Genomic DNA, 18,435 nt, shown 5'->3' with positions numbered 1-18,435 from the left:
TCACACCACCGTGCTGATCCGACTGACGGGCTTGGACTTGGCCCCTCCCCCCTGCCCTGAGGCCACGCCCCCTGCCGAGGGGTGCGGTGAGAGAGGGGTGTGCTGGGTGGCAGAGGAGGTGGGGGGAGGTAAGGGGGAGTGTGGTGGAGGAGGTGGGATGGAGGAGAGTGGGGGGTACTGGTGAACGTAGGGCTGTGGTGGCGTCTGGGTGATGTGACGCGCAGATGGCGTCTGCGGAGGAGGAGGGGAAAAGACGAAGTGGGTGGACGAGGGGGAGGGGGAAGGAGAGGGGCTGAGGGGGGAGTGTGTGTGCACGACGTGGTTGTGAGAGTGTGTGTGGGCGTGCGGGTGGGGCTGGGAGTGGGAGATAGTGAGCGGGAGCTTGCCACCAGCGCCCACCCGGCCTCCCACCACTCCGTGGGAGTGGTAGAGTCCGAGAGGGGAGTGGGGGGGCAGCGGGGGAGGGGTGGTGAACCCTGAGCCTATGTTGTAGCGTGTGTGTTGTACCCTGTGCTGCTGCCCCTGCCGTTGGGGCACAGAGACCCTGTGTGAGAGACCGGCGTGCGGTGCAATATTCTGGAGGTGGTAGCGGTGGTGGTGGTGGTAGGGAGGGGGTGGGGTCTGCTGCTGCTGTTGCCCGGTAACACTGACTCCGCCTCCTCCACTGTTGCCGTGGCAGTACTGGGCGTGCAGTGCCTGAAGCTTGGACTGTCCCCCACCCAACACTCCGCCCCCTCCTCCTGCTCCCACTGATGACGCTCCTCCACCCGAGCCAGGGTCTATTTGTCCCAAATTGGCTGAGGGGGAAGGGCAGGGGGAGGGGGAGGAGGGGGGAGGGATAGGGGGGGCAGGGGCCGGGTAGTGGGGGGGCGACACGATCATCAGTGGGCTTGTGGGACCTTGTGGTGCTGATGACATCATCATAAGGGGACCTGGGACCTTGCCTCTCCGACTGCCAAAGAAATTCCCCAGGAAACTCCCCCCTCCTCCCCCAGACATCCCTCCTCCTCCCCCAACCCCTCCCCCGCTGGCCAGAGGGGAGGTGGACACCCCCCCAGGGTTGTGACAGAGCCCCGGCCCACCCCCCACCCCTGTACCGGGGCTCTGAGTAGGGCGGTGTGGCCGGTAGGCTGCTGGCGATGTGGGGTCCATCATGGAGCTGTAGGGAAGAACTCCAGCAGGCAGGGGGCGCTGCTGGTGGGGCCGAGGACTGCTAATAATGGAACCCTGAAAGGAAAGGATTGGAGGGGAGGGGAGGGGAGGGGAGGAATTAAGAGGGAAGTGGGAGGGACAGAGAGAATGATTGAGAGGTAGAAAGACGTGGAGAAAGAGAAAGAAAGAGGAAATTAAAAAAATATATTTTGTAATATTTCACAAAGTCAGGAGGCATGAAGATAGCCCATGTGGCATGCAGAAGTATGTATATGCATTAGTAATAATATTAATATTAATATTGCTATTACTAGAGCTAATTATGTTAACATCAACTATATTATTGGTGTAATTATTAGCAATAGTAGCATTATAAGCATTTGTAACCGCATTGATATATACGTATTAGTATATATTAGTATTGGTAATAGCATTAGCATTAATATTGCTATAAATAATACTATTGGTATCAATATTAGTGTTAGCAATAATATTATGAATACTGCGGCCATTCTTTCCCAGAACATACTATCGATCTTGATTCCAAACCACAAGCAACCACATCTTTCTACCACTGTCTAAAGACTGACTTGACAGGTAGATTTCAAGCTGCAGGCCCAATAGCGCTGCACTAGTAGGCAAGACATACAGTAACGCAAGCACATGACTGGCTGCTGAGTTCAGCTGCCGTTCGATTCACTGTTCCACGCAACAAACCAGACCACTGACAATGGCTGAGATAGAAAACAGAAACCTCCAACAAGTGGTGTCTTTGGTTCCTTGTGGTGTGAATTTTAGCATTAACACATTAAAAACATGCGGTGGTTTCCATGCATGTTTAGCGGACAAACCACAAACAGAACAGCACATTATCACCTGTGATCTAGGGTTAAGTACAAAGCTGGATAAGCTATGACCTCCTGTCAGTAGTTACCATAAGAAAAACAAACAACAATATTTTTGGGAAGGAATTTCATTTTCCTAAAGGACACAGTGTTAATGTACCTTAACCTAGTTAAATAGTTAACTAAATCATTGACCCTGCTTAGATCTGAAAATAGGCCACAAGGGGTAACGTTAGCCCTTTTAGCAGAGGCATCTGACTAGCGTATAATCTTCTGACAAAAAAACCTGAAAATTATTAAAGCAACTTATTACAGTCCACAGGGATCCTGAACTCCTTAGGTTAACCATTAACTTACTTCATGTAACTTAGTTTCATGGGTATAAATTCAGTATACAGGTTGGTGAAACAGCAGTGAGACCAGACATAGCAAAATGGCAAGACATCATTCAGAGGTCCTAATGCAGAGCACCTCACCAAACAAGTGGACTATTGACTGAATGACAAGAAAATAAGAGGGACAGAGAAACAAACAATTTAATGAATGCTTTATTTTAGGTCCATTCATGAGACAGTGGTGTTTTGGAGGGAAGTGTCTGATGAGGCAGGTCAGCAGGGGCCGCCCTGGCTCTCCCAGAACCAAACCCTTATACAGAAAGCACAGAGCCTCCATGATACCCATTCACACAGACAAACAACATTACGATATTATTGTCTTTCAGACAAAACAGACTAAACACAAATTTGTTTCATGCTGGCGGGGAGTTAGGTGTTGCAGGCGGCTGTGCATGCTTTAAACCCCCTCGCCCCCACAAACTTACTTCAATGGTACTGTCCAGTGACCCCACACTGTTCCTACGACCTCGCTTCCCTGTAGCCAATCACAGTGAGGCAGGGTTAAAAGGTCATGAATGACTATGCTATGTGCAGTCATGTCAGTTCTGTCAACTGTCTCGCATTCCCAGCCAACTGCTTTGCCTCAGACTGGGAACTTTCAGATCTGCTCACAGTATAACAGAAATAATTAATGGTTTATTCATTTTAACATATATTAATACCTAAAAACCTGTTGGTACCACTCAACAGATCTTAGTTAATGACTGATTTGTTCATTATTAGAGGCTTTGTAAAGCTGGGGTAGGCAACTTTGGAGAAACCAGCAAGAGTAAGGTAGATTTTGAACATATCCAAAGGAAAAATAAATACCAGCCCCTCCCTTCAGGCCTCCCTCCAAAGCCACGCCCCCAAAACACATGAACGCGCACTGCTTGACTACTGCTGGGGGACGAGTCGGTCCACGAGAGAGCGTCAGGGAGAGGGGCGCATTGCACTGTTTTCATCACTAACCGTATCCAACTACCTCATGTCCTATTCACAGGTAAGAACACACCTAACATTATCATAATGAACGCAAACAACAAACATGGCTGTTGTTAGTACTCACAGCTGTCAAGCTAGCTTTAGCCTTGCCTAGCTTTGTGGAAGATTCAGGTAGGCCGTCCAATCATTTCATGCGGACCGAAAGAAATGATTGGACGGGCTTATTACAGTCCTACGACAGCCAAAGATACCATATTTTTCTTTTTCTTTTTTGGTCAGAACATTTGATTTATTGATTGCTGTCGGGATGTAAAGAGAATTTCAACAAATATAACAAAAAGTGCTTCTTCAATAAATTGCCTACCCTAGCTTTAAGTGCCACAAATGGACCGAATGTGATCCATATTTAAATGATATATAATTAAAAGCCTTTTAACATTTTTAATATTGTGTAATTTTTTTTTTCTGTCTGAGGCAAAGTAACCAATGAATGCATATTTCATATGGCAGATCCTGCAACTGCCCAATAGAGGGAGACAGAGATTTACAGTGTTTGACTGCGGGGACTTCCTGGTGATTGATCCCTTACAAATAAAGCCGTGTCCAGGTGCGTCACAATGGACATTTACACGTTTAACAACTAGTTGGTTTTCCTTAAACTCTTATCCAAAGTGTCTTACAATGGAACAACAGCAGTTTGATGTTTAATTTCTAAATCACCAACATCACAGGTAACCAATAGTAAGGAGCCCAAGGGTCGGAGTCCTACAAACCAGAATATACATTCCTGTGACCCTAGACTGATGATGGATGAGTGAGAAGAGTTTGGTGAGCAACTAGGAGCTAAGGAGGGCTATACCCCACAACAGTAGCACAAGAGGCATTAGAGGAGGAAAAGATAGGAAAATGAGATGTAATCCAAGAAAAGAGGAGTTGGTAATATTTTTGAATTGGATCAGAATTTGATTTGGAATAAAATCAAAATGAAATATTTACTTTGTCATTTGAATTGTTCAACCAAGCAACCTCTACGTGTGTGTGACTGTATCTGTGTGTGTGTGTGTGTGTGTGTGTGCATTTGTACGTCCGTACCTGTCTCGGAGAGGTCTCGAAGGGATGAGCTCAGTGCTGTGCGTTTGAGTCCGTCCACCGAAGCGTACGTGTCATCGAGGCTGGGCCTTCCCAAGGTGCCGTTCACCACCTCGCTCTTAACTCCCCCGCTGGGGGCAGTGGGACTGGTGGGCCCACCTCCAGCTGCCCCCCCGCCTCCTCTGCTTCCTGTCAAGACACTGGGACGCATCACACCTTTCTGCTTCTCTAGCTCCGCTGGGGGGAGACAGGGAGAGGGGGAGAGAGAGAGAGAGAAGAGAAAGAGAGAGAGAGTGGTGAAAGAAAAAGGAGACTGTTTAGTGTGTTTCTGTTCACATCTGTACTCATGGTCTGTTATCCTACTATTACTAATATAACCAATTCCAGCATTTACTGCAAAATTGACAATTACTATGTTTATTACTTTTAATATATGTTGTCACAATTACTACTATGAATTACCATATTCTCCTACTATCACTACTATTAATACTTAATCCTGCTGCTATCAATTAACATTTGAAATGATCATGACTACTCCAACTACCAATAACATCATCGCAACTATTTATACTTTATAACAAGAAGTACTATTCCCAGTACTCAATCACATTAAGCACATAAATTACCCTTTCATAAACCCAGCATTTCTCCATCTACTACCGCAACTTTACTTTGTCTAAGGTCATACATTTACTACTACTACCATGACTACTACTACTACTACTACTACAACTGCTGCTGCTTTTACCACTACTGCTAATGCTACTACTACTACTATTACTGTCAATCCACCTGGCGAATGTCCGCTCTCTGGACAACAAGATGGACGAACTACTATTCCTAAATAGAAAAAAAAAACTTGGGACTTTTCCAGATCAGCTGCCCTGTGCCTCATTGAAACCTGGCTTAGTAGCACATACCGAACAGTATACTTCATCTACTGCAGTTCCAACTCCTCCGAGCAGACTGCGAAACCAAACTATCGGGAAAAAATGTGGGGGCAGTATATGCTTCTACATAAATGAGGTTTGTGTACAGATGACACAGTGCTGAAGAAATCATGTAGCCCTCACTTAGAGACCTTTTTCATTGACTGTAAACCATTTAATTCACTGTGGGAATTTTCATCATTTATTCTGGTTGGTGTCTATATGCCACCCCAGACCTGTGTTAAAGAGGCGTTAAAACACCTGGCTGATCAAATTACCAACATGGAGTGCAACTATCCAGACTCCTTTCTCATTATCCTTGGGTATTTTAACAGAGGAATTCTCAGCCAAGAACTCCCAAAATACAGACGGAATGTTACATGTCCCACCAGAGACAAAAACACTCTAGATCATTGCTATAGGATGCCTATTGCGCCATCCCCATGCAGCCCTGGACCTCTCTGATCACTCTCTGATTCATCTTATCTCAACCTACAGGCAGAAACTAAAATCTGCAAAGACTGTGATTAAAAATGTGAGGAAATGGTCCAATGAGTCAAAACTGGAGCTCCATGCCTGCCTCGACTGCACTGACTGGAGGGTTTTTGAGGCTGCATCTACAGACCTGGATGAACTTACTGACATTATGACATCTTATGTTAACTTTTGTGAGGACATGTGTGCCCACCAAAACTTTCTGTACCTTCAACAATAGGCCCTGGTTCACATCAAAACTCAGGCAGCTTCGTCAGGCCAAAAAGGAAGCCTACAGGGGTGGAGATAGGATCCGGTACAACCAAGCCAGAAATACACTCAAAAAGGGGATCAGAATGGCAAAAAGGTGATACACTGAAAAGTTGAAAAACAGGTTTTCTGCCAACAAACCAGCAGCAGTCTAGAGAGGTTTGAAAGACACTACCAACTACAGGAGACCATCTCCCCACACAGCAGGGAACCATCAACTAACTGATGATCTAAATGGGTTTTACTGCAGGTTTGATAAGCACACTCTCACACCGCTCACCCTCTCTGGCCACAACACACAACCAACTGCACCCCTTGCCAGCCCTTCTCTCCTCCCCACCGAACCCCTATCCACACTCAGGATCTGTGTTGAGGACATGCGCCAGGTCTTCCAGAGACAGCAGACTAGGAAGGCCTTAGGCCCGGATGGCGTGTCACCCTCCTGTCTTAAAGTCTGTGCTGACCAGCTGGCCCCCATTTTCACACTGATCTTCAACAGATCACTGGAGCTGTGTGAAGTCCCCTCCTCAGGAAACCCCATATCACAGGATTAAATGACTAACTACAAGCCTGTTTCCCTAACATCTATGGTCATGAAATCCTTCCAGAGACTGGTGTTGGCCCACCTGAAGGAAACCGCAGGCCCCCTGCTCAACCCCCTGCAATCTGCCTACCGAGCAAACAGGTCAGTGAAGGATGCGGTCAACATGGGATTGCACTACATCTTCCAACACCTCGACTCCCCAGGGACATACACAACGGTCCTGTTTGTGGACTTCAGCTCAGTCAGTGTTCAACACCATCAACCCAGATATCCTCCTCTCTAAACTCACCCAGCTCACTGTTCCAGCCCCCATCTGCCAGTGGATTAAAAACTTCCTGACAGTCAGGAGGCAGCTGGTGAGGCTGGGGAAATCACATCCAGCACCCGGACAATCAGCACTGGGACTCCCCAGGGATGCGTGCTCTCCTCTCTACTCTTCTCACCCTACACAAATTACTGCACATCAGGAGACGCATCTGTTAAACTCCTGAAGTTTGCAGATGACACATCCATCACTGGCCTTATCCAGGATGGTAACGAGTCAGCATATAGATGGGAAGTTGAACAGTTGGCTCTCTGGTGCGGCCATAACAACATGGAGCTGAATACACTCAAAACTGTGGAGATGACAGTGGATTTCAGGAGGAGCCCCCAAACACTACCCCCCCTCACCACACTCAACAGCACAGTGTCTGCGGTGAAAACCTATATATTTCTGGGTTCCGCAATCTCCCAGGACTTAAGGTGGGCATCCACAATAGACACAATCATCAAAAAGGCCCAGCAGAGGATGCACTTTCTTCGCCAGCTCAGGAAGTTCAACCTGCCTCAGAAACTGCTGATTCAGTTCCACTCAGCAATAATACAGTCTGTTCTCTGCACATCCATCACTGTCTGGTTTGGACAGACCACCAAACGGGACAGGGACAGACTACAACGGACAGTTAAGTCTGCAGAGAAAATCCTTGGTGCCAACTTGCCCTCCATTCAGGACTTAAACACCTCCAGAGTCAGGAAACTGGCAGGCAATATCACTGCAGACACATAACACCCTGGTCACAACCTGTTCCAACTCCTCCCTTCTGGTAGGTGCTAGAGAGAACTGTACCCCAAAATGACCAGATATAAAAAGAGTTTCTTTCAGTGGGTTGTCATTCAAATGAACACTTAACATTGTCAAATAAATCCAACCTTGTTGTATATACTGTACATTGTACGTATAGTTGTACACTCTGTCATATCCATCTACCTCAGGCATGTATGTAAGTAACCTGCTAACATCTATTTCAGTGTCTCTGATATATTCACTGCACCACTGCAATTTATCACCTCTATTTCGCCTGTATAAGTCAGTCCTTGTGTAGTGTATTTATCTAAAGATCGTTGTGTTGTAGTGTTGTTATTCTATGTTAAGTACGCTGAGACAGCCACGAAACCGGAGTCAAATTCCATGTGTGTGCAAACCTACATGGCCAATAAACCTGATTCTGATACAACTATTACTATTACTACTACTACTACTACTACTACTACACTACTATTCATTATTAATTATTAAGCAGTGACCCACAAAAAGCCTTTGGTATATGGAAATTATGAGAATTCCTTATCACACTACGTCATTTAAATTAATCTGTAACTGAACGATAGTTGTTCCCTGACAAAACAGTCCTATGACCTGGCGGTTTCTGACTTTCGCAACAATATATTTGCTAAATGACCATTTAGGCTGTCACCACCAGCTCAGTCCCAGAGATGGACGAGGACAGCAAAAGGAACAAAATATGATATAAAAAGTTGGCTAAAAATGTGGTTAAAAAATAAACCTCTATTATCAATTCATTTATGCTTTGTGAAAATGTATCCTAGCAGATAAACCTGCACTTTGGATATAAACAATGTTCTTTGTTTTATCAACCTGTGGTTCTGGGGCAGTGAAAAGAGACTGATGCTTTTCTAGGCACACCAGGTGAAACACTTAACCACCCAATTCATCATTTCTATTTTTTCACTCTTTGAATCAGCTGGTTGTCAAGAGACCGTTGCCAGGGTAATTGCAGCATAGGGGATTTGATTTATAACACAGCTAGCTAAACAACATGATAACATTAAAGCAAATAAAACTAGTAATACAAGCAGAATATTCAATATATCAAATTAAAATGATCAGCAAGGTCGGTCATTGTTCCTCTGGTAAAATAATGGTATCTGGTCGCAATGCAGGCAGCAGAGAGAGACAGGGAGAGGGAGGGGTGTGGTGAGGGGGTGTGGCCATACAGGGACATGCTCTGCAGATACAGATGATCAAGTGAGAAACTGGAATGTGGGATTAAACAACTTGATAACTCTAGTTTTAACCTAGGCCTACATGTCAGCAGTAAATAAAAGTAATAAAAGCAGAATATTCAAATTAAAATGATCAATGTCAGTCATTGTTCTTCTGGTACAATAATGATATCTGTTCAAAACGCAAATCCTCAAACTATGTCCTAAATGTGCAAATTTTCATATATAAATATCAGAATTGTGGGAAACGTATTTTTAAAAAATTCTGGGGGAGGGCTCTCATTTGAACCCCCCCCCCATGTCTATACCATGGTTTTGCCCTTGCTCTCTGAGGTAATGTATACAGTACCTTCAGTGTACCATGACTGCTGCTAATACTAATGCTAATGCTAGCGTTGAATAAATTCTTACATTCAACCCGATATTTCTCCATATCCTGGACCTCTGCAATGCTTTCTCGGAGGTCAGAGGTGAAGCGGGCGCGATCCTGCTGGCTCGGAGCCGTGAAGACGATCAGAACTTTCCTCTCTCCCCCGGGGTTGGACGACGTCAGTTTGATTCCATGGGGGTAGTCTGGTTCAGAGGACAGGACAGTTAGAACACACCATCCACTGAGGACAACAGGCCCACATAGACGTGTGTATTTGTGTGTATGGACCTAGGGTCCATACACACAAATACACGCAGGCACACAATTGTAACCACACGTGCATATACATACACATAAGTGCATGCATCCCCATTTATAACCATCCACCAACACACACACACCCCCCACCACCACCACCACACACACACACACACACACACACACACACACAGCAGTCCATGTGTGACTGTGCTGATGAGTCAAAGGACAATCTGTCCTGGTCTCAGTCATCACAGTCTGCCAAGTCCTTTATAAATCTGACCAAACCTCCAAAGCTGACAATGAACAACAACAACAACAATCATAATAGCCATCATAGAAAGGACTATGATACTAACAAAAACACTGCCACCACCCCAAATGAAAACAACAAGAACAACAAGAAAAGAAAAAAATACAGCTACAAAGACACAGCATCTGAGCTTGGGCTTTACAGGGTCTGAGAATAAATATCACGCATTGATGTTAACTCGTCATGTTGACCAGAATGGAATATCTGCTGTCATGTAATATATGACAATAGTATAGAATATAATAGAATAGTGAAATATACCAGGCAGTTTAAACACAGCTGCAGTGAGTGCTCCTGAAATGTCATCCATACCCACGAGGAATTATTAGTTTAAAAATGTAGACCAGATCTAAAATGTTATAAACATCATTTAAAATGCTATAATAGGATTATAATAGTCTGGAAGGGCAACTTTCCAACCTACTCTTAATTAAAAATAAATCTGTGGTTTTAACATTTTCGGTAGAGTGGGTGCCACCCAATGAGTGCTGGGATAGGCTCCAGCATCCCCGCGACCCGGAGCAGGATAAGCGGTTTGGATAACGGATGGATGGATGGGTGTGCGTAATTAAGTGACAACATTTTCAAATAATCCCTCAGGGGGCAGAGGCAAATTGGAAAAGGACAGATAAATAGATAGATAGATAGATTAGATAGATAGATAGATAGATAGATAGATAGATAGATAGATAGATAGATAGATAGATAGATAGATAGATAGATAGATAGATAGATAGATAGATAGATAGATAGATAGATAGATAGATAGATAGATAGATAGATAGATAGATAGATAGATAGATAGATAGATAGATAGAGAAAGATAGAAATTCTGTGTTTGTGTGTGTATGTACATGTGTCTTTGAGAGTGTGTATGTGTGTGAGTGAGTGTCTGGCCTTGTTCAGACTGCCAGCCAAAACCCTTTTTTTTTTTTTACATATCCAGATTCTCTCCAGATTTATTTTAGAATGTCTGGACAACAAAAAAAACCAACACATGAAATGTGATTTTTGCAAATCTGATCTAAACCACATTTGGAGGTGATTTGAAAAGGGATTCCAATCATATTTCTACTGACGCCTCTCAGTCTGGACGCTCTGGCCACCCAAATCGGATTTCTAGCTGTCTCTATTACTGTGCACCTCTCGCTGCACAGTGGAGCCCACATGACTGCAGAGCAGAACATCACAATGTATACCAGCCTCCTCCGTCGCTGAGCTTGTCTGGTGCGGCGGAGGAGTTCTGCACCACGACTTGACAGCACGATTGTTTGGAGGGCGAGATGCTGGATCTCCATTTCCCATGCTTCTGTATTGGTAAACTGCGTCACCAGCGTATGTCGTTACTCACACCTACATCGCTACCACAGCAACCCATGCAGATAGGTTGGTGATGTCTGGACACACAAATCCCATCTGATCACTTGCAAATAAAAGTACAGACAGTCTGTCTTAAAGATCTGATTTGCCAAACAAATCCGATTTGCCTGCAGTCTGAACAAAACCTTAGGTGCGGCTGCTGATTGTGGGTTATAAATGGAGAGAGAGAGAGAGAGAGAGAGAGAGAGAGAGAGAGAGAGAGAGAGAGAGAGAGAGAGAGAGAGAGAGAGAGAGAGAGAGAGAGCAATCAAGCCAGAGAGTGAGAGCGAGGTTGAATTTTGTGAGAAAGCCAGATTAAAAAAAGAGCAGATGAAGACAGATGGATAGAGCAGATGGAGGAGGAGGAGAGAAAGATTAAACAGAGAGGGAGAATGAGTTTGTGTGAGAGAGACAAAGAGAGACGATGATGATAATGATGAGAGAGAGTTTAAACAGAGAGGGAGAATGAGTTTGTGTGAGAGACAGAGAGAGATGATGATGATAATGATGAGAGAGAGGATGAGAGAAATAAAGAGCGACAGAGGAAAGAGAGGGAGAGAGCGAGTGAGCAGTACTACACTTACAAGTGTTCTGGAAGGTGTGGACCTGCATCTCCACCAGAGGAAAAGACTGTCTGAAACTGTACGTCACCGACGTCTTCTTCTTCTGGAATATTTTTGTCACCTTGGCGGGGGGAGAGGAGAGATGTGTGAGAGAGTGAAAATGGGAGTTAGAAGAGGAGGGAGGCTGTTGTTCTTAAATCAAAGTTTAAGTCTATCTACATGTGAACCTGACTCGTATGGAGGTCTTTGGCTGACTGTTGGCAACTGAGAGCTGCCTACAGTCTTCTGGTATTGTTCAGGAGGAACTCCCAAGTACAAACACACCTCTACCGATATAAGAACTGTTATAGGAATAGTTCAGATTTTTTTTCAAAATCTGTTACTATTTGTTTTTCACTGCTCATATACTAGGTAAGTTTCATTTTCTTGTCTTCATACTGGACTCACAGCTCCAGCTTGCCATCTACAGTTCATTACAATCAATGGGGGACAAATCCATAATCCTCATTCAGTGCAACAAAAAAAAAAACACTTCATGTGATGCTTTAGCAGTCTACCATACAGAATTTGAGTGGTCATTTAAAAACTTTAATTCACTCATGTTGCAAAATTCTTTCATGGTGATTGCTTTGCTGTGCCGCAGTGGCGTGGTTCCTGCAGGTAAATCACTTGTTGGTTGTGTTGCAGGAAGTAGCACAGTAGGAAACGACCATAACAAAACAGCTAAAATTTTAAAACGACCACTCAAAATCTAATTTTCTGTCTGACATGGGTGTTTTGATGGCTAGCTGAATGCTTTTATCACTAAAATAGGAAGCAAACTCATTGCACTTGTCAGCCTATTTGACAGTAGTGAACAAAGTGTGTGCATTATTAATATTATTGTTAATGGTGTTTGAGAAGAAAGATTGTCTCGTTCTTCTCAGTTCTAAGTTGTAAGCATTTAATCTGTCTTCACAGTCTTCAGTCGAGCTGAAGTTTGGTTTTTCGCACTTTATCCTCAGTTTTTGAATGCTTCCTTTTCTGGGTTTTTACAGATGTAGCATTTCTCCATGGTGGTTTTTGCTTATCAGAAACTGATTCAAACCTAGCAGGTGCAATGACATCAGCGATGATCTCGATTTTAGAGCTGAATCTAATAAAAGACCATCAACAGAGGCTGAACTGACGGTAGGTGACAAAGAGAAAGCCTCCATGAACTGTGCGCTATTATTCTCACGGATGTTTTTTTTTCAACACTTAATGATCTAGTTGGATGAAAGGACTAATAGACATATCAAACAAAACACAGAAGTGATTGGATAAGGCAAGGTCCATTGCAACAATGTTAAAGATACTGAGATGTTTGGTGATAACCAAATCCAAGGTACGCCCTTGACTGTGGGTGGGTCGTCGTTTCACATGTTGCAACAGTCTATATATATATATATATATATACATATACATATACACATACACACACACATATATATATATACACTACCGTTCAAAAGTTTGGGATCACCCAAACAATTTTGTGTTTTCCATGAAAAGTCACACTTATTCACCACCATATGTTGTGAAATGAATAGAAAATAGAGTCAAGACATTGACAAGGTTAGAAATAATGATTTGTATTTGAAATAAGATTTTTTTTACATCAAACTTTGCTTTCGTCAAAGAATCCTCCATTTGCAGCAATTACAGCATTGCAGACCTTTGGCATTCTAGCTGTTAATTTGTTGAGGTAATCTGGAGAAATTGAAGATTTCCTACACCGGTGTGTACTACTCCCTTCAGAGGACAGCACAAACAGGCTCTAACAGGTACTATTTAATGAAGATGCCAGTTGGGGACCTGTGAGGCGTCTGTTTCTCAAACTAGAGACTCTAATGTACTTATCTTCTTGCTCAGTTGTGCAACGCGGCCTCCCACTTCTTTTTCTACTCTGGTTAGAGCCTGTTTGTGCTGTCCTCTGAAGGGAGTAGTACACACCGGTGTAGGAAATCTTCAATTTCTTAGCAATTTCTCGCATGGAATAGCCTTCATTTCTAAGAACAAGAATAGACTGTCGAGTTTCAGATGAAAGTTCTCTTTTTCTGGCCATTTTGAGCGTTTAATTGACCCCACAAATGTGATGCTCCAGAAACTCAATCTGCTCAAAGAAGTGCCCATCCAACCAATCCAACTTGTGGGAGCTGCTTCTGGAAGCGTGGGGTGCAATTTCTCCAGATTACCTCAACAAATTAACAGCTAGAATGCCAAAGGTCTGCAATGCTGTAATTGCTGCAAATGGAGGATTCTTTGACGAAAGCAAAGTTTGATGTAAAAAAAATCTTATTTCAAATACAAATCATTATTTCTAACCTTGTCAATGTCTTGACTCTATTTTCTATTCATTTCACAACATATGGTGGTGAATAAGTGTGACTTTTCATGGAAAACACAAAATTGTTTGGGTGATCCCAAACTTTTGAACGGTAGTGTATATATATATATATATATCACAAAAAGGTCATTGGCACTGTTGCTGGAGTTATGAGTATGTATATTTAAATCACCAGTATACAAAGACTGTTAAAGTCAGTGGAAATACTGGACAATTGTTCAGCAATGTCAGCAGTGACCTTAATACAGTATGTTGGTGGTCTGAACACTTTAGGAGGACTCGAGGGCAACATTTCATTCATTCATTCATTATTCAAACCGCTTACATTCATTATTCAAACCGCTTATCCTTACTCAGGATCGTGGGATGCTGGAGCCTATCCCAGCAGTCATTGGGCGGCAGGTGGGGAGACACCCTGGACAGGCTGCCAGACCATCACAGGGCCAACACACACATTCACACCTAGGGACAATTTAGTATGGTCGATTCACCTGACCTACATGTCTTTGGACTGTGGGAGGAAACCAGAGCACCCAGAGGAAACCCACACAGACATGGGGAGAACGTGCAAACTCCACAAACAGGATGACCTGGGATGACCCCCAAGGTTGGACTACCCCAGGGCTCGAACCCAGGACCTTCTTGCTGTGAGGCGACTGCGTTAACCACTGCACCACCGTGCCACGCGGCAACATTTCAATCTAGCTGAAAGGTATAAAAGATGTGAAATCACTAAATGATGCTTGCACGCACTAGAAGACATCAATAAATAAAGTTGCTACTCAGTGTCCTTCCCTTTTAGCTGTAATGACATTTATGAAAGTTGAAGCTGGTGGTATTTTGGGAGGCTGTCTAAATAAGAACAGCTGCATTGCCATTTTTATCTTACCAGGTTCCATTAATTAAATCAATCCAGGTTTAATTAAAAATAATTTGTTTACGAGAGATCAGGGGTGTAATGTGTGTAGTGGGGGGGGGTGCAGGGGAGGACTTCCTCACTTTTTAACTAATTTGAAATGTTATTTTGGTTTTTGTGATACAGAAAAAAAAATACAAACTCCAAAGTAAATTAAGTTCCCTTGGGGAAATTCAGTTACTGCAAATTAACCCATCCTAGCTGTGATCTGTGTAGCTAGGAGCAGTGGGCTGCCACCTTGATGCTGCGCCCAGGGACCAAGTCCAGTTCTTTTCCCACTGCCTTGGTCAGGGGCACAGACACGAGTATTAAACCCTAACATGCCTGTTTCTTTTGATGATGGGGGAAACCGGAGCCCCACGGACAAAACCCACCACTGACACGGGGAGAACATGCAAACTCCACACTGAGGCTGACCTGGGGTGACCCCCAAGGTTGGACAACCCCGGGGTTCGTACCCAGGACCTTCTTGCTGTGAGGCGACAGTGCTAACCACTGGACCACCGTGCCACATGGAAAATAAGGAAAACTGCTCAGCTGAGAGCAACACAGACCAAATGGCTCAGGTGGAGTCAGCCACTTTGGCAGTTTTTATAAGCCAATCGATAGTTTTGGTACACTGGGAAATAAAAAACAAAACTAAAATAAAGTCAAATTTTTTATCCTTCAAAATACATTATCAAGGCTAATTCTTATATATAATGGTGACTTATTTTGTCTGTGAATGTTCTCATTATTCTCAACTTATTTTCAAAATGCATTTGAAGTGAAAAGCATCACATATAGCATGGTTTTAAAGCTAAATTTGAATAGATGATTTTTTTAAGTGAAGTACCAGTAATTGAATATTGATGATCAAATATTGATTAATTTGCACAGTTTAAGCCTATAAAGTACAGCAATGTAATAAAGTGGAGTATGGGAGACAACTGCATTTTTTTTTCTTTTTTACTGCCACCAATGGTGATACAAGGTATTGGTGTTTAGCCACTTTAAATCCCAGACATCAACTCATCATGAAACATAGTCTATGCTGTGTCAGCACCTTCACCACCACCAGACAAATGAAGTGCGGTTGAAGCAGGGAGTTAGCTAAACATGTCGTAGTATCTGTTGGTAAAGGCCTACCAGCTTCTTGTTTATTAGCCACAACAATTTTGCTTCTTCAAACTCACTATTATCTGACCTCTTCTTCCTCATTTGGTCACTATAGTAAAGTAGTAAAACACTATGCGCCGTATAATTTTTCCCTGGAACGTCCTAATACACAGTAACCATAACAAAGAGCAATTACAAAAACATTCATGATTTTGATATTCGTAGAGTAGCTATCATGTCGAATACTGCAACAATAGAAATTTGGCAAGGCAAGCCAAGTTTATCTATACCCTTGTGTCCACCTAAAATCAATTCAAATAGTATGACATAATTTGATCCCATCAACCACAAAAACTTGGAGGAGACATACACAACATCTGAAATCCTCCTCCTGCTGACTTGATATTCTGTCAACAGGCTTTTTCAAAGTGTTTCTAATTGCATGGCCTCAGATCTTCTACAAACTGTTAACGCATCTATTCTCTCAGATCTCTTCCCACAGGCCCTGAAAACTGCAGTCGTCAAGCCACTCTTAGAAAAAGAATAATCTAGACACTTTATTAATGAACAATTATAAACCCATATCAAACCTTCCATTTCTAAGTAAAATCATTAAAAGAAAAAAAAAGCTGTTTTCCAGCAGCTGAACAACTTTTTGGCACTAACAAAAAAACAGCTTCGATGTCCTCCAGTCAGGATTTCGACCACACCACAGCACTGAGACTGCTCTTGTTAAGGTCTTTACTGACATCCACTTAAACACAGACAGTGGCAGAATCTCAGTCCTTATTAGATTTCAGTGCCGCACCTCACACGGTCATCTTTTTTTTTTTTTGACAGTCAACTACCACATATTACTAGACCAATTCAAAAACTGGGTGAGAGTTTCTGGGACAGCACTAAACTGGTATGAATCCTCCTTAAAGGACAGGGACTACTTTGTGTCTATAAGTAATTACACATCTGAACGTACAAAATGACCTGTGGAGTTCATTATATTACAGTCATTTAGCCGATGCTTTTACCCAAAGCGACTTACAATAAGTGCATTTAACCAAGGAAATCAGGAGAACTACTAGTCATCAGAGGTCATAAGTGCATCTTCTCTCTAAACAAGCATCTAAGAGCAAAACCAGTGCTCAAGTAAAAGCGCAAGAAGGAGATTTTTTTTTTAAATGAGTGAATACAATAAGTGCTAAGAGCAAGTAACAGGGTAGTAGTTCTTGAAGAGGTGAGTTTTCAACCTGCGCCGAAAGATGGGCAGCGACGCCGCTGTCCTGACATCAGTGGGGAGTTCATTCCACCACTGTGGGGCCAGGACAGAAAAGAGCCGTGACTGGGTCAATCGGCAGCAGGGGCCTCTGAGCGACGGGGCAACCAGGCGTCCCGAGGCAGCAGAGCAAAGTGGTTGGGTGGGGGTGTAGGTTCCCCAACTTCCCAAGTGTAGTTCCCCAAGGCTCCATTCTTGGGCCGTTTCTGTTTAACATCTATATGCTCCCACTAGCTCAGATTATGGAAATTAACATATGTTACCACCATTATTATGCAGATGACATACAGATCTATATAACCATACCGCCAGGGGACTATAATCTCATACAAGCACTGTGTAAGCGCATTGCACAAATCAGCGATTGGATGTCTCAGAATTTTCTTCAATTTAACAACGATAAAACTGAAGTATTTGTCTTTGGAGCAGAGGAAGAACAATTAAAAGTCAGCACACAGCTACAATAGGTTAATGTTAAAAACCACAAACCTAGCCAGAAATCTTGGCATAGTCATGGACTCAGACCTGAATTTATATAGCCACATTAAGACAAATACAAAGTCAGCCTACTGTCGCCTGAAGAATATATTGAGAATTAAAGGATTTATGTCTCAGCAGGATTTGGAAAAACTTGTCCATGCATTTATCTTCAGCCTACTCAACTACTGTAACGGTGCCTTTACAGGTCTCTAAAAAAATCAATCAAAGAGCTGCAGCTGATTCAGAACGCTGTTGCTCGAGTCCTTACTAAGACCAAAAAAATGGATCACTTCACTCCAGTTCTGAGATCGCTACACTGGCTTCCTGTCCATCAAAGAATTGATTTTCAAACACTGCTCTTGGTTTATAAAACTGAATAGTTTAGAGCCAAAATACATTTCTGATCTTCTGTTACATTACAAACCATCCAGACCTCTCAGATCATCTGGGATAGGTCTGCTTTCTGTCCCCAAAGTAAACTAAACATGGCGATGCAGCTTTCAGTTTTCATGCATCACACATCTGTAAA

The 18,435-nt window shown here is 43.2% G+C and overlaps 1 protein-coding gene across 1 annotated transcript in view; it reads right to left on the bottom strand.

The window, feature by feature from the left end:
• LOC130106841 (IQ motif and SEC7 domain-containing protein 1-like) overlaps nt 1-18,435 on the bottom strand; it is a 165,405-nt gene continuing 146,970 nt past the window's right edge. Inside the window, 5 exon segments of the mRNA XM_056273108.1 lie at nt 1-1,227; nt 2,818-2,867; nt 4,409-4,642; nt 9,323-9,484; nt 11,796-11,895. Of these exon segments, the coding sequence (XP_056129083.1) occupies nt 1-1,227; nt 2,818-2,867; nt 4,409-4,642; nt 9,323-9,484; nt 11,796-11,895 (1,773 nt within the window).

The sequence above is a fragment of the Lampris incognitus genome, chromosome 2 (genome assembly GCF_029633865.1).
Source record: "Lampris incognitus isolate fLamInc1 chromosome 2, fLamInc1.hap2, whole genome shotgun sequence".
NCBI classification, from domain to species: Eukaryota; Metazoa; Chordata; class Actinopteri; order Lampriformes; family Lampridae; genus Lampris; species Lampris incognitus.
Note: the sequence above shows the minus strand (reverse complement) of the source record. Positions and strands in the feature narration are given on the sequence as shown.